Source organism: Tenrec ecaudatus, chromosome 16 (genome assembly GCF_050624435.1).
Source record: "Tenrec ecaudatus isolate mTenEca1 chromosome 16, mTenEca1.hap1, whole genome shotgun sequence".
NCBI classification, from domain to species: domain Eukaryota; kingdom Metazoa; phylum Chordata; class Mammalia; order Afrosoricida; family Tenrecidae; genus Tenrec; species Tenrec ecaudatus.
The window spans coordinates 48,467,631-48,484,586 of NC_134545.1; the positions used below are offsets into that span (position 1 = coordinate 48,467,631).

The 16,956-nt window shown below is 43.8% G+C and overlaps 1 protein-coding gene across 2 annotated transcripts in view; it reads left to right on the plus strand.

The window, feature by feature from the left end:
* The first annotated feature begins 3 nt into the window (after positions 1-3).
* ASCC1 (activating signal cointegrator 1 complex subunit 1) overlaps positions 4-16,956 on the plus strand; it is a 126,296-nt gene continuing 109,343 nt past the window's right edge. For both annotated transcript variants that reach the window (XM_075534785.1, XM_075534786.1), the window contains exons 1-5: positions 4-112; positions 1,829-1,970; positions 3,610-3,709; positions 4,438-4,535; positions 7,455-7,633. In XM_075534785.1, the coding sequence (XP_075390900.1) occupies positions 1,859-1,970; positions 3,610-3,709; positions 4,438-4,535; positions 7,455-7,633 (489 nt within the window). In that variant the 5' untranslated portion in view covers positions 4-112; positions 1,829-1,858. The remainder of the gene's footprint in view (positions 113-1,828; positions 1,971-3,609; positions 3,710-4,437; positions 4,536-7,454; positions 7,634-16,956) is intronic.

The window sequence follows — 16,956 nt, forward strand, 5'->3', positions numbered from 1 at the left end:
TCCGCTGTCCTCGCGGTCGCTTTCCCGGCGCAGCGCAGTCCCTTCCGGGTTCTCATTTGGGCTGACGTCTTTATGCCAGCTTGTAGAATCCACGGCTTCCGCCTCCCCTTTGGTATTCTGCTTCTCTCTCCCTTCCATTCCTTTTGAAGCGGTTGACCGCCCAGTGCCAGACAGGATGAATTTGCTGTTCGCGGAAAAACTCAGGGAAAACAAACTCCGACTCCTAGAACCGCCCCCAGGGTTTCCGAGACTGTCAGTCTTTAGCAGTTGTAGTTGACTCCAGGTTTGGTTCGTAGTTTTTCTCCATCCGAGACTACTTGCCTTTGGTACTTTGATGTATCACAACATGTAATCTCTTCCCGGTTTTGTAAATAGGCCAACGACTAGTTAAAGCGACTTAGTGGGTGAGGTTTGGACCGAGCAGTCATGTATTTATTAAAGGCTGATCTTTTGGGGGGCGAGGAGACTTATGTTGGCGGCTTCAAGACTGCAAGGTTATGTGGCAGGAAAATTGGTTAAACTGACCGGACCTGCCCTTAGGAACCAATGTTTCCTCGATTCTTGGTTCTAACCCTGGCTGGTTTAGTGAGTCATGTACACTTTGTTGGGCACTGGTGATAGAAATTGTATTTTTCCCTTTAGAAATGTTTTGGTCTGAGTAACTGGGAAGCCTATTTTAATTGCTTTGGCAGGCACCTGTATCTGATTGTTAAATTTTTATCTTTTATTCTCCACTTTACTCTGGCCTCGATTCGAATTCGTGGAGACCCTATGAATGAGAGATGTGTGCACCGTAGTGTTTTCAGATGCTTATTATTTAAAAAAATAGATCGCCAGACCTTTCTTTAGAGGTGTTTCAAGGTGAACTTCAACTGCCAACCTTTGTGTTAGTAGTATAGCAAGTTAACCGTTGGTAACTCTCAGGCGCTGTGTCTCTCACTCACTGTTATCAAGTTATTTTCCAAGACTAACTATTTACAGAAGTAGGAATGCTCCATCTCTTTTCCCTTGGAGGGGTTGGTAGTTTTGAGATGCTGACCTTGGGATCACAGCCCCACTATCCCACCACATTTTCTTTGTGTTTCTTTAGTACCTCTAAAGTTACTTACTGGCCTCCCCCTCCCCCACAGAGAAGTTTATTAAATATGCCTAATTGTCTTAATTATGCTGGTTAGAGAGGGTGAAACACTTTTTCACTCTGCAAAATTGATAGATAGATGCAGAAGGTTGCAATTTAGTCCCCTTGGGTTAAAGTAATGAAAATCATTATCAGTATCTTTTAATCAGCCTTTTTGGATGACTAAATAACTTACAAATGACTTTTCCATTTCCTAAAATGGAACAGTGTGGTAGAAAATGCACAACAGAACTCAATCTGCTTCAAAGAGAAGAAATTGAGTGGAAATAGGGTTTTGAATGAAGCAGTGCTTTTACATAGGCTGTGCTGAGTCCTTGTGTGTGAGCTGTAAGCTGTAAGCTAGATGGTCGGAATAGCTACTGTCTAGATGTGGTTGAACTTAACCACAGCTAGTTCTTAAGGAACCCTTGTTTCCTAAATTCTTGATTCGAAGTTTAGTGGGAAATGTATAGTTTGTTGGGCAGTGAACTATAGATCCTCACTCGTTGCCGCTGGGTCACAAAGTCTCATCTTTCTCCTGTGGAGCAACTAGTGGTTGTGAGCTTCTGTCTTTGCTGGTTAGCAACCCATGGCATACGCCACTATGCCACTAGGGCCACTGATAGTGGCCGGAGGCTACTCATTGGGTCCTAGTCCTTGGGTTTTTATTTCTGTTTAACCTGAAAAGCAAGGTGATACTTTATTTCTCAGGATTTTGTTGGACCAATTGGAGAAAGTACCATGGATGTTCTGCGCCCACAGCTTATAAAAATCGATGGACGAATTTACAGGAAGAATCCCATTCAAGAACAGCCCTGTCTACATGAAGAGGATGATGAGGACTTCTTTGAAGGTAACACTGGTTGTTCTTTGGTCAGATTGAAAGCACAGCGCGTGCTATATTGCTGAAGCAATTCTCAGTTTTCTTTCAATGTATCTCCGTGCCAGCCCCTGCAGTTAAGATATTTGGCCTCTTAGTCCCATTTGTTGTTGATGTCTAAAAGGATTGATATGTTCGAATTTGAGACATTCTTGGTTCAGATTGCAAATCAAGTTATGTCTTATCTTTGCATCACTTATTACCATTGAGCTGTTCCTCACTCGGAGGGACCATCCCTTCACTGCCATTGAGTCTATGCCAACTCAGCGACTGTAGGACAGGATAGAACTGCCCCTGTGAGTTTCTGAGATGAACGCTTTACGTGATCAGAAAGCCCTCTCTTTCTCCCGAGGAGCTTCTGGTAGTTTTGAACTGTTCATCTTGCAGATCACAGTCCAGTGCATAACCGCTATGCCCCCAGGGCTGTTCTATAGTGACTGTAGAAAATTAAATAGGGACTCATTCTAGTTGTTAACTATTAATATTCTCTGGTGAGCTTTTTTCCTTTACTCTTATAAAGTTATGAAATAATATATGTACACATACATACATTATTGTAATTAATGCATGTAAGGTATTTAGTCCAGTGCTTGATAATGTTAGCTGTAGTGTTGTTATTTTTCTTTGTCCTTTACACTCATATACAAGCAGTTCCAAATACACAACTAACTTTGTTATACTGTGCAGGGATAATTTTTTTTTTATTTTAACAATTTATTGGGGCTGATACAATTCTTTTCACAGTTCATACATATACATACATCAATTGTATAAAGCACATCTGTACAGTCTTTGCCCTAATCATTTTTTTCTCTTTTCTTCTTTTACATTTTATTAGGGACTCAAACAACTCTTACCACAATCCATACATATACATACATCAATTGTATAAAGCACATCCATACATTCCCTGCCCCAATCATTCTCAAGGCATTTGCTCTCCACTTAAGCCCCTGTGCAGGGATAATTTTAAGAAACAAAACAGTTGATATGGATTTCAAATGTTGTCAGGTGAATGTTCACATCAGGTTGTTATGGTTCTCGGCTACCTTGTCCTTGAGTTAGAAGCCCTTCCAGCAGTCCCCAAAGCTGGGGCCCTGAGTTTCTTTATTCCACTCTTTTTTCTCTCTTGTGACTGTAGTGTGGAATAAGTTCTCCATATTGTTCCTTTCTCATTCACTGAGTTTTAATATTAAAAACATTAATATATTCAAACCACTGACTTGTGGGATATGTGAACGATCAGTAGGATTGCTAACATTGTGTCTCAATTGAAAATTAATAAATTTTTTTACTAATTTGAAAAAAATTGAAACTTTCCCCCCATTGTATCTTCTTGAGAGAGAATGGTTAAGCAGTGGTAGCCATAAGCCACTTTTCCAAAGTTCCAGGACTGAAAGAGCTAAATTTGTAATTCGGTGACTTTCTTTCCTTTTTTTTTCTAATAAGAGCAGGTCAGAAGGTCTATCATAACAGTATTCTGCAGTATGAAATGTTGGGTGGTGGTGTGTATGCATCTTGCTTCTTTCGAACCCAGAGAATGGCTGACAGCTGAGCAGGTGGTTGTCCACTGAGCAGCAGCTTCTGAGGCGGCTGTCTGGTTTACACGCAGGCTCCGTGGAGTGTGCAGACGAGCCCTGTGAGGCCTACGTCGTGGTGCAGACCCAGCAAGGTTTCCGGTGTACTGTCAAGGCCCCCAGCCTGCTCTACAAGTGAGTAAGGCCCCAGCTACTTCACCTGGAGACAATTTCACGAAGTTGACTTCTCTCTTCCCCACTTTCATCGAGCTGATGACTAAGGATGAAATAGTGTCGGGTTCTCCCCCTGGAATGTGTAAAGACTGCTTACAGGCTAAATGTCGTCATTGCATGAGTATCCCCCAGTCTTGTTGATTTTGCCTCACAAGTACCTTTTGAATCCACCGCTGATCTCTTTCTTTACTGCCACCCTCTGCCTTCCCTGTCTATGGATGACTTCAGATAACTCACTCATTGCCTCTGCCCAGTGGTTTTTGCCCTCTCCCAATCATTTCTTCCCATCCAGGCACACCTGGTTATTGTACTATAACTGTTTAACATCTGTCAGTGGCTTTCCATTTCTCCTGGAATAATGCCACAAATCTTGCACATGACCTTCAAGGCCTTGCATTTGTACAGCCTTAAATCACTCTGCTCTTTCCTTGGCTTTGTGTTTATGCCCAACTTTTCTCTACTGTGTGCCGTGGGTGCTGTTCTGGCTCGTAGCATCCCGGTGTCCAGCCAGATGCAACTGCCCCAGCCTCCACTGTCCTCACAGCTTTCCTCTAGGAGTCGGCAAATACTGACCTTTTACTGAAGCACAGGCTTTGTACGGTAGCATCTTTGACCGTGTGTGATTTAAACCTGATAGGACCCATGTGAAATTATTCCCCTTCATTTACATACATTTATTTTTATTGTAGGCATATAGTGGGAAAGAGAGGGGACACCAAGAAGAAACTAGAAATGGAGACCAAGACGTCCATTAGCATTCCTAAGCCTGGACATGAAGGAGAGATTGGTGAGACTCAGTGCGAATAAATTGCATTTGCAATTACTTTTATATGTGTATGGAGCCAGCTAATTCATCTGTGTTGATTAGCAACTGGGTTCTTTATGAGGTCCTGTTGTTACTGTGACCTTTTATGACATGTTAGTATCAATTTCTCAAATGCCTCTAGCCGACTGGCTCAGCTGATCCTGGCCTTCTGAAGAACTGTGCCCACTGATATGCCAGGTATGTGGTTACATTCAAGAAGGTACCCCCCAAAAAACATGCTCACTGTGTTTTGATGTGAGGGGGGGGATAGTGTTTTTGGGGTACCCCTTCATATATCAGTTCAGACTGTCTACATGAGCCTTTCTCCCAAGAAAACATTAGGCATTTCCTGCTGTCAACACCACAAACCATAATAAAATGGTTACATTTTAAGGAAAAAAATACAAAGACAGAAAGTAAGAATGAATGAGGAAAGAGGTCCTTGCATAAGAATCCCTTGATTGAACACCCGGCCTTCGTTGTGTAGTTCACCACGCACCGAGGGACCAAGGCTTTCAGATGTCTTCATGTCTCGGAGGGGTCAGCTCTGCTGTACTAGCTTGAAATGCAGTGTGTGAACTCTTTCAAGTTACAGTTAGAGAAAACGACGGAGGCTCGAGAATTTGTAATAAAGTTCCACCCTGTCCACGTATGTGTTCTTGGTTTGGAGACCGGGAAGGAAATTTTCACAGTAATGATGAAAATAACATAACCTGATTGAGATCACTGCTCAGAGAAGGGGGGGGGGGATTGGCATTACAAATCCAGTTCGAAAATCTTTGTACAAAGATTGTGTTAAAAGTGGACTTACTGGGAGGCACTGTTGCAAAAAAATGTTTTAACTTTTTGTATTGCTGCAGGAGTTTTTCACCAGTAAGGAGGGCAGCAACTCCAATAACCCGCTTCCCCTAGTACCCCAAACTGCCTTGTTTCGGTCCCTGGCCAAAAAAAAGATAGTTACTCTTTTAATTGTGTGCTTAACAACAGTCACTTTGATAGCTAGCCAATTGTTTTTAGATAAGTGCTGTCCAAAAGAACTTTCTGTGATCCTAGGAACCGTTCATATCCGTACTGTTTGTTAGAGGACCTCTTCGCCCGTGTGCCCATGAGCACTGGAGATGTACCTGGAGCGAATGAGGAACTGGTTTTAAAATGTCATCTAAATAGCCACTTGTGGCTAGGGGGTAGACTTTTTTTTTACAGAATCATTTTATTGGGGGCTCGTACAACTCTTAGCACAATCCATACACCTATCCATTGTGTCAAACGCATTTGTACATTTGTTGCCATCGTCATTCTCAAAACATTTGCTTCTTACTTGAGCCCTTGGTATCAGCTCCTTATTTTTTCCCCTCCCTCCCCACCCCCCACCTCACGAATCCTTGATAAGATGGAATGTACAGGAATCAAATCAGCTACTGTGGAAAGAGCCAACGGAGAAGCTCAATATTATCAGTTAGAAAAAGACCACTGGCCGCCTGCCCCGCAGAGCATCCCTAGTGCTGCTGCTGTTCTGACTCTCAGAAACCCTGTACAATAAAGCCTAACACTGCCTGGACCTGAACACTCTAGTTACTTTGAGCCCATTGGTGCAATTCCTGGGTCAGCCTGTCACCTTGATGATCGTCCTCTTTGTTGCTCCAGCAACAGGTCCCGCCTACCTCCTGACTGTCCTCACTTTAGAGAGTCTTCCGGTTGTCCTCCCTCCCACACAGATCCTTTGGTAGCCCACAGTGCTTTCATGATTCTTTATTGGAGACAGAATGCAAGTGCGTCCACTTGTCTGTGGTCTTCCTTTGTCATTGTCTACCTCTCACCTGCGGATGACTTGATTGAAAATATCTCAGGACTTGGATCCGATCCTTGAAGTAAAATTAACGAGCACTGTCATTAGCACAGTGAAGGGAAATTTTCTGACCTAAGCTGCGGTGTGTTCAGTTACCTCATATGCATATGAAAGTTGGACAAAGACTAAGGAAGACTGACAAAAGAATTGTTGCATTTGAATTATGGTGTTGGCAAAGAATATTAAATGCACTATAATTGCCAGAATAGCAAACGAATCTATGTTGGAAGAAATACAGCCAGATGCTCCTTAGGAGCAAGGATAGTGAGACTTTGTTTTACTTACTTTGGACATGTTTTCACAACGGACTCCGTGGAGAAGAGCACCATGTTTAGTAAGGTTAGCCGCCAGGGAAGAAGCTGACCCCAGGAAGCTGCCGCAGTGACTTCAGGTAGAGTGGTGGTGAGGACCGTGCAGCTCTGGTAGTGTCTTGTGTTGTACAAGGGCTCACTACAAATCATGGCCCTAATCGCAACAACTTTGGCCAGGCTGTCGGGAGAGACCAGTCCCTGGGGAAGGACCTCATGCTCAGTACAGTGGAGGGGCAGCAAAGAAGAGGCGGGCCCTCAAAGAGATGGACTGACGCAGTGGCGGCAACCAAGGGCTCAGGCCTGGGAACGATGTGAGGACGGTGGTGTGTTTTATCGCGCTCAGGGTCGCTGTGAGTTGGAGCGGACTCAATGGCACAGGGAAGATTTGGGGGTATATGGTAATTCTATGTTTAACGATTTTTAGGAAACAAAATCACTTAATCCAGACATTGGTTGCTAATTTCACAATCCTGCCAGGAATTTTTAAAGATTTGCTTTGTGATTTTCAAGTTCATTTTTTTTTTTTTACTTCATTAGTTACTCTTAAGGAGATTGTGTTTTTCAAGTTTATTTTGCTTAGATTTAACACATTGATAGCTTTCTTATCCTGGGGACTACCCCGAGTTCACAGTTCGGTACACAAACACCCGTGTTTTAGCTTCTTAGTGATGACAGGGTCAGCAGGTCATGTTCACAGGACGTGGCGGTCTTTGGGCACGCTAACACTTTTTCCTTTGCTCACAGTGATCACCGGCCAGCATCGAAGTGGTGTCGTTTCAGCGAGGACTCGGATTGATGTTCTGTTGCATACTTTTAGAAGGAAGCAACCCTTCACTCACTTCCTGGCCTTTTTCCTCAACGAAGTTGAGGTGCAGGAACGATTCCTCAAGTTCCAGGAGGAAGTACTGGAGAAGTGCCCTCTGGTAAGCAGCAAGAAGCTAATAATTAGAAAGTCAGGTCTATAGAAGGGGATAAAACGGTTCATAATTCAGTCAGTGAAAGATAGAAATCTCTATCCCCACCAAAAAAGTTACCATTTCTGAGTCTTTTATTTTCTGTTTTGAACTAAAAAAGAAAAATCCATGGAAATTTGAGCACATCTTTATTATCTTACAGAAACAGCCTTAAATTTTTCCCCATTTTATTGGGAGCTCTACAGATATTATAAATTTTTTTTTAGATATAACAATTTATGGTTCATTTAGATCAAGCATGAGTGTTCAATTGTTGCCACCATCATTTTCAAAACATCTTTCTTCTTGTGCTCTTTGGTATCAGCTCTCCTTTATCCCTGTCCCCCCCCCCCCCATAGCCTTTTAAAATATCAAGACCCAAATGATCATTTTTTTATGCCCACTGTTGTGTGACTTTTGGGTGGCAGTGTTGATAAGGTACCATTACCTGTAGTCCTTTGCCTTTGGGCAGTCATGACTCATTTAGGGTTGATAACTGAAACACAAGTTTGCATATAGAATTATCACAGTGAAGTGTCTTATGACCAATATAATAGAGAGTCCAGATTAGAATGCAAGTTTTAAAACTCCTGATACCTGGCAACCAGTAGTCTGCTCTCCATCCCTGAATTTTGAGTCCTTGAGATTGTCACACATGTGACCTCATACAGTATGCAACCTGTGGGTTTAGTCTCCTTTGCTCAGCACAGTCACTTGCAGGGTTTCAGTCATTTTTTCTTTTCCTTTTTTTTCATTGCTGAGTAGCGTTCCATGGTAGGAGGCACCGTGGCGTGCTTATTCATTTGGATAATGCATTGCTTTCAGTTTTTATTGATCATGAATGCAACTGATATAAACATTTTGTACTGGGTTGGTGGGCACATGTTTCATTCCTTTGGATGCGAAATAATTTATTTAACTTTATTGTAAGCCTTTAAGTGGGATTGCTGAGACGTATGATAGATTTTTGTTCAACTTTATAAGGAAATGATGAACTGTTAGAATTGACTTAATGGCTGTAAAGTTTTTGGTTTTGTGAAATTTTCTAATAATGGCTTCCTCATCAGCATTTAGTTACAATTTAGAAAATTTCAAGCATTCTGATAGATGTGTCAGAACATTCTATCATGGTCTTAGGTACAATTCTTCACTGGCTAGTGATACTGAACCTCATTACATGTGCTTCTTTGCCGTTCATATGTTCTCTTCGGTGAGATATCAGGTTAAATCTTGTGCGCATTTAAAGCTGTGTTGTCTTCTTGGCGCTGAGGTTTGAGGCTGTTTTATTTACTCTGGTACAGGTTCTTCTCTAATTGCAGACCCTTGTGATTTGTGACTATTTTCTCCCGGTTTGTAGCTTCTCTTATTATTCTTTTATCAGTGCCTTTTGCAGAGCAAACATTTTAATTTGGATGAAGTCCAGTTTATAAATTCTTTCTTTATGGGCTTTTGATATCATGTCTACAAATTCTTTGCATAAACACCAAGTCCCAAAGACTTTCGCTGAGGCTTTCTTTTAGAAGCTTTATAATTTCTACTTTCATACTTGGGTCTGTGATTTTTTTTTCCAACTAATTTTTGTATGACATTTAGGTTGAGACTCTTTTTTTGTCTGTGGAGGTTTATGCTTGCGCTTTTTCAATCTCATAATAAAAGAGGAAAACCATTTGAATGAAAGTGAACAGTGCTCGTATCCAGATGCCCACTACACCGTACCATCAAGTTCATTTCGGCTCAGTGACCCTCCCAAGGGTCTCCAAGACCATAAATTGTCACGGGAGCAGATCGCCTCTTTCTCCTGCAGAATGCTTGGTGGGCTTGAACCTCAATCCGTTCCTCACAGGCCAGTGCCTCTGAGCCTTAATATATAGGTGTCTCCTGCATCTCAAAAGTTCTGTGAATGTGCCTCTGCTTTTACCAGAGACCACGTTAGTACCTGTTTTCCCTGACCCAAAGCAATCTGCAGAGGATGTTCACTTTCACAAAAAAGACTGACAGCCGTACCTGAATTCAGTGCACCATTAAAGAGAGAGCCGCTGTGGGCCCATGCCTTCCAGTGAACTGTGCGCAGCACCTTGGTATCAAGCTATTGTGCCTCTCAACTGTGCCCGTGAGCACTAAAGTTAGTGTTATTTTAGGTTTTACATGTTGTATAGGAAGCTATTTTTTTAGGGTCTGTGAATGCTCAAAATTGTTTTCTATACAAATTAGTAGTAATTGTTCTTGGCTTTAAGCCATTTGGCTTATTGAAGGACCCCTGGTGGAGCAGTGGTTACACTTCAGGCCCATAGTCGACAGGTCAGCAGTTTGAATCCAGCAGGAGCGCTGCAGGGGAAGGAGTGGAGGGCAGCCCTGTGACCCATAGGGCTGCTGCGAGGCAGAGCCGGCTGGATGGCCGTGAGCAAGTGTGCGAAACCCACAGCAGCGGCTTATCAGGGTTCAGTTCTCAGATACTGAACACGGTTTTATGTATTAAGCTTTAAAGTAATTCATTATTTTCCTAGAACATCTTCTTAGATGTGTTTTTTGGTGAGGTGCTTGTTTTATACATCTGAGGGAAACTTGCATTTAACTCTTGAGCTAGGTGGAGGTGGGCTTCCCGCTGACTTCTCAGTCTGCTTGGGCTTGGCAAGTTCACCTCTGCAGCCCCTTCAGCCGCTTTCAGAGGGCTTTCAGAAGGATGAAGCTGAAGAACAGAAAATACTAGGCAGGGTGCTGATATGTAGTAAGCATTTACTAGATGGTAGGTGCATTGGTAGATGGTAGGTGCTCCTCAAAAGGTTGCCTCTCATATCAGCCGCTTAAAGAATAATGAGAGTCCCGCAGCAGAGCCTAATTTAGCCCCAGTTGCTCAATGAAAAGGGGGAGCAAAGAAGGTATTTGTGTAGACCAGCTGTTCTCAACCTGTGGGTCGTGACCCCTTTGGGGGTCTAATGACCCTTTCATAGGGGTCACCCAATTCATAACAGTAGCAAAATTATGGTTATGAAGTAGCAACAAAACCAATTTTATGGTCGGGGGAGGGTCACCACAACTGAGGAAGTGTATTAAAGGGTCATAGCATTAGGAAGGTTGAGAACACTGGTTCAGAATGTTGCCCAGCCATGTCCAAAGCAGGGAGAGGGTGTGTGTGTGTGTGTGTGTGTGTGTGTGTGTGTGTGTGTGTGTGTGTGCGTGTGTGCGCGCGCGCGCGCGCGCGCGTGTGCGCCAGGAGGAGCCAGGCTGGTGCAGTGGTGCAGCCCTGGGCTTAACCCTGTGGGGCGCTTCCTTCTACTCTGTCCTAGAGTCACTATGACTTGGCGACCACTGGGAAGAACTACTCCTGCTGTTAGTCCTGGAAGGTAGGTTAAAGTTATTAGCATTATTTGGAGAGTTAATAGCTTTTGTAATTGTTGGGAAAACCCCTCACAAACCACGTCATAAACCACGTCATTCACTGATGGGAGGGCTAGTGGGCTCCCAGGCTGCCTTCCGGTCCGCCAGCCCTCAGTACTGTGCTGCCAAGACGCCTTAGCTGTGGGCAGTTAGTGAAAACCTGTGCCAAACCCAGCACTTCCTTCCCTCTTCCTCCTCCTTCCCTGCCCCTTCCTGTTCTCACGCCTTCCCTTTAGAGCTCAAGCTGGGGCCTGGGTTTTACAATGTGGTGAGAAGGAAACATGCACGTATAAAAGTAGAGAGAGACGCTGGGCAAAGGTAGACTTTGCATACTTGGGTGACCAATTGATGTGCTATTGATAAGTTAGAAATGTCTGTAATTATGTGGATGAGCAACTGTCACATCTTTTCCCCTTCATAATTGATAGCAAGATGATTTCATTATCAGGATTGAAGAGGGGGGGGAGTAGACGAAGAACAGAAACACTGCAGTTTCAGTAGTGGCTCTTATATTTTTAGGCTTGTAATTATTTTATCTTGTAAATCCCGACCCGTTGAGGTTCAGGGATTATATGATGATATTTTCTTTGGAATGTTACAAATATCTGTCATGTAACAGACTGTTAAATTAGCCTTTGTGTGTGTGGTGGTGGTGGTGTGTGTACACAGGTGCACACATGACCTTTTTCTCACTGCTGGCTGTCGACATGGCTGACAAGGAGTGACTGTTGGAATGATCACTTTCCCTCCGCCAGAATGAGGTGTCCGCTATGAACGTCACGCTGGCATTCATCAGTCCAAGTGCGTCCTTCCTGCTTTCAGGGAGACTGCATACTGACACTGTCTCCTTCCGCCTTTAAATCAGACCCTGGGAACAGCAGGGAGCACACGCAGCACGAGAGAGGAAATAAATAAGGGCCCGTTATCCATATCCAATGTGAAAAGGCTGCGTCGTGAATTTATTCTGTTAGGATGACATACATGCAGATGGCTACAGAAACCTCTTAGGCACTTTGTAGTCATATTCAGTGCCCCAGCTCTACACTTAGCTGAGGCCCCTTCTGGAAGCTTCAAGATCACACAGCTGTTCACGGCCACAGCAGTCGTTTGCTGTAAGACTGACTGACATTCGGTCTGGTTCTGACCTTCTGAAACTCGCCGCACAGCTCTGCTCAGAGCGTCTCTCCTTCTCAGTTACCTTCTCCTGCAACATAAGGCAGATGCCAGGGCCTTCCAGAGTCCATGGAGAATTTCCACTGTCTTTCCATTCAATTTTTCCATGAATTCTACAAATCTCCCTCCTATGTTTTATCTTGGCACATAAAATTCTACGTTTATATATGTATTTGTGACACAGGTTGTCCCTGATCTATGACTAGGTTCTGTGGTGTAAGTCGAATAGCTCCCCCCCCCAGGTTTAATTACTGTGACATTAAATCTTATTGTGCACCTTATTGTGCAGAAAAGTTGGTGGTTTGAACCTACCAGCTCCTCCCTGACAAAGACATAGCAATTCGCTTCTGTGAAGATTTACAACCTGGGGGCTGTTCTGCCTGTCCTGTAGGGTCCCTATGCATCACACTGAGTGTACGGGATCACTGTGTTTTACGAGTCCTGTCTCTGAGGGTTGGCGCGAGAATGAGGGCATGGGCCGCCACACAGCCCCACAGTGAGCGTAGTACAGATTAGTAGTGGAGCTGTGCCACACGAGGCGTTTGTGGTCACCCGAGACGGGAAAATCGGGGAATACCTGTGTGCGTGGATTCAGACATGTTCTTACTCAGCATTAGGCTATATACCTTGGTTTGTAAGCACACTTGGTACTTCACAGCCGATGTTAGGTCAGCACTGTGTTCGAGTACTTTTATAGCAAATGTCACGAGTGGATAGCTTTACCAAGCAACTTTATTTTCTCACAGCTGCGGAGGCAAGGTCTCATTCCAGGTGCTGCCTTCTCTCCGTGCCAGCTCACCTGAGCTGCTGTTTCTGGCAGGCTTCCTGCTTCCTTAATGTCCTTCTCTCATATCTTGTAAGAGATTGACTCAAGATACACACTGTTCTAATGTTGCCTCATTCACATAGCAGAGCCAGCCCATTCTCCCCAGAGGGCTAATAATAGCAGAAGGAAACCACACGGTTCTCCCCCCAGTGACGGATAGATTGTTACTCTGCACTGTTTGCATACTCAGATTTCCCCATATTGCCAGTGGATGTACCTTTAAACTGGTTGCTGTGTTGGTGATGTGCTTGCTCGCTTTCCTTGTTTTACTACTTGCTGTCTCAGAAGCTCATTGGTTCTATCGGACGGCAGTGAGTTTGTTGTTTCTGAGTGTATCTTATGCTCTAGGCTTAGCTCACACCTCCTTGCCCAGGCCCTGGAATCAGCCTTTCCTCCAAGGGACTCTGTAGTCTTCTCGCGGGGTAGTAGTTGTTAGGTGCCGTGCAGTTGGTTCTGACTCCCAGCGACCTCATGTATAGCAGCAAACACTGCTCAGTCCTGTGCCGTCCTCTCAGCTGCTCCCACACTTGTCTGGTGCCTGCCTTCCTCCTTTTCACTGCCCTCCCCCTGACCACGCACAGTGTCCTTTCCCGGGACTGGTCTCTCCTTGCCTCTAAGGAGCAGTGTGGCTGTACTGCTGCTAAGACAGGTCTGTTTGTCCTTTTGGCAGTCCACGGCACTTTGGATAGTCTTCACCAGCACCTTAATTCAAATGCGCTGCTCTTCTTCAGTCTGGTGTGCAGCTAGTGGGAGATCGTCTTTAAAGGAAGCACGGGGGCTGGGTGCCTTTGCTTCCCGGACTCGTACAGACAGAGCTGGGGATGCACGGGTAGGCGAGAAAGTGTTGCCACGAAGTCGTCTTGTGTGCTGGAGCGGATTCCCATTCAGCAGCCCTGCGGACAAGCAGAGCGAAGCCCTGTCTAGTCCTTCCCCATCCTCACAGCCATTGCTTTCTGAGCCTACCGTTGCACCTGGGGAGTCGACCACACTGACTCTTGCTTCATTTCACTAAGTATGCTATCCTCCTGACGCCTGTCCACAGTATGTGAGATGGAGTCTCGTTATCCCAGCTTCCAAGGAGCATTCCGACTCTGATGTGTGTTCTTTTGGCCATCCATGGAATATTCAGTATCATTCAACATCATAGTTCAGAAGCATCAGTTTTTCTTCAGTCTGATTTATTCATTAGCCAGCTTTCACATACATATGAGGCAATTGAAAATGCTAGTTGGTTGGCCAGGTAACTTATCTTCCAAATTTATCGGCATAGAAGAATGGGGATTTCTAGCATTACATCAGTTTGTTGAAACATTTCCATTTGTATTCTGTCAGTTCCTGGGTGGGGGGGGGGGGGTATCTACTCCCGTAAAGGGTTACAGTCTCGGAAACTCACGGGCAGTTCTACTCTGTCCTACAGGCTCTCCACAAGTCAGCATCAACTTGATGGCCGTGAGTTTTGGGTTTTTAAAGTTCCTTTGCTGATGCCGTTAATGCAGCTTGGACTCCTTCCTTAAGTGCAGTCAATTCTTGATTGGATGGTAGCTCCTGAAATGGTTGAATGCTGACAAGTTATTTTTGGTACAGTGACTGTGTTCCTTTCACCGTTCTTGGATGCTTCCTGCATCTTTCCGTATTTTGTCCATAGAATTCTTCCGGATTGCACCTCGAGACGTGCATTTTTCTTTCAGTTTTTTCAGTTTGAGGTCTGCGGAGCGGGGTCTTCTCTTTTGACTGTCTCACCCCAGGTCTTTACACATCTCACCATAGTGCTTTGTTTTGTCTTCTCAAGCTGCCCTTTGAAATGACCTCTTAGCTTTCACTTCATCATTTGCTTTAGCTACTCTGTTCAAGGACAAGTTCCAGTCTCTTCTCACATCCATTTTGACCTTTCTCGTTTTCCTATCTATTTAGTGACTTTTTTAATGCTTGCTTTGTATGTTATTCTTGATGTTAATGCACAACTTGTTACTGGTCAGTCGTGTTCAATGCCTCAAATCTGTTTGTGAGATGGTTTCTAAATTTAGGTAGGATTTACTCAAGGCTGTATTTTGGCTCATGTGGATTTGTTTTCATTTTCTTGAGCTTCAACATGAACTTACATATAAGCAATTGATTATTCCACAGTTGGCCCCTGGCTCTGTTTTGTTTGATGATATTGAAACTCTCCGTCACCTCTTCCCTCAGATGTGGTCAGTTTGATTCCTTGGTATTCATCTGCTGGTGTGCATATGTGCAGTCATCATTTGTGTTGTTGGAAAAAATGTATTTTGTAATGAAGACATGCCCTTGTTTGGTACCGTTGAATTGGTTACATTTCACAGCGACGGAATGAAACATTCCCGGTTCTGTGCCAGCCTCATAATTGTTGCAAAACATAGGTCTTAACATTCTACCATGCAATCTCTAGCGTCATTTCTGTCACCAAAGCCAGGTTTTCGAACTACTGATCCTTCCTCTTTGTTTCCTAGTTTCACATTCTAATCACCAGTAATTATTAATGCCTCTTGCTTGCATGTTTAATAAATTTCAGACTGCAGAAGATGACAGAATTCTTTAATTTCTTCTTCATTGGCTTTAGTGGTTGGTGAGTAAATTTGAATAATAGTTGTATTAGCCAGTTTTCCTTGCAGCCATATGCATGTTATCCTGTCACATACAGCATTAGACTTTTGGATTGCTTTAGTCTGTTCCTTCTGATGATAAATGTGACAGCATTCCTTCGGAATTTGCCATTCCCAATATGGTAAATGGTCTGATTCAAAATAGCCAATACCAGCTCACTAATATCTAGGGTATCTATGATCTCTATATGTTATCTTTAATTTTGGATGACCTCCGATTTTTCTAGATTTTTGCTTTGTACATTTCACATTCTGTTTATTAATGACTGTGTGCATCTGTTTCTTCGTAATTTGAGTCATGCCCCATCAGCAGATGAAGGTTCTGAACGCTTTACCATGTGCTTACCAGTAAGGTCAACTCGGCATTTCGGAAGTAGCTGTTTCCCAGCCACGGTTGGAGTCCTTTCCAACCTAGGGGCTTCTCTTCTGGCACGGCCTGTTTTGCTGCAGTTCAGAATGCTTTCAATGGCTCATCCCTCAGCAATGGACTGCCCACCCCTCCTTCCATGTCTGTTCTTTGTCTGGAAGCTCCCTGAAGCGTGTGTACTCTGGGAGACCTGACTTCCAGCCACCATAAGCACGATGACCGACCCATAGGCGAGTGGTAGGAGCAGAAGCACCGACTCAGGATATAGCCCATATTGTTACACATTTTTACAGCACATTCATGACAACATAATGGTACCCCCCCCCCCGCCTCCCAGTTATTTATCTTGTAACAGTTGGTTTCTTTTTATGGCTAAATGGAATCCTTATGCAGGAATGTAACACAACTTGTCTATCCTTTCACCTGTTGGCTGGACATTTGACTGGTTTCTAGTTCTCGGCTACTACAATAATTTGAACACAAGTCTTTGTGTAAGTACCGTATATACTCATGTATGAGCTGAGTTTTTCAGCACCTTTTTTATGCAGTGTCTGTGGTAAAATTAGGCACCTCCGCTGATATTTGGGTCGACTTCAACTCGAGTGTAGGGTATATGCTTTTATTCTTGGGTAAATATTTAGGAGCAGAATTACGTTATGAAGTGCAGGTGTGTATTTGTAATTTTATAGTAAATGACAATATATTTCCTCAGAGTGATTGTGTTTATTTTGCATTGCCCCAAATGAATTATGAGAGAACCCTGGCTTTTCATTGTCTGCTGACTGATGGGTGGTGTCCACCTCACCTTGATTTTAGCCACTCTGCAGGGAAGGTTGTCTCACCTTGTTATGATTTTACTCTATGCTTGCCTATTAATGAACGCTGCTGAGCACTTTTATGTGCCTTTGTGAAGTGTCCATTCAGAACCTTT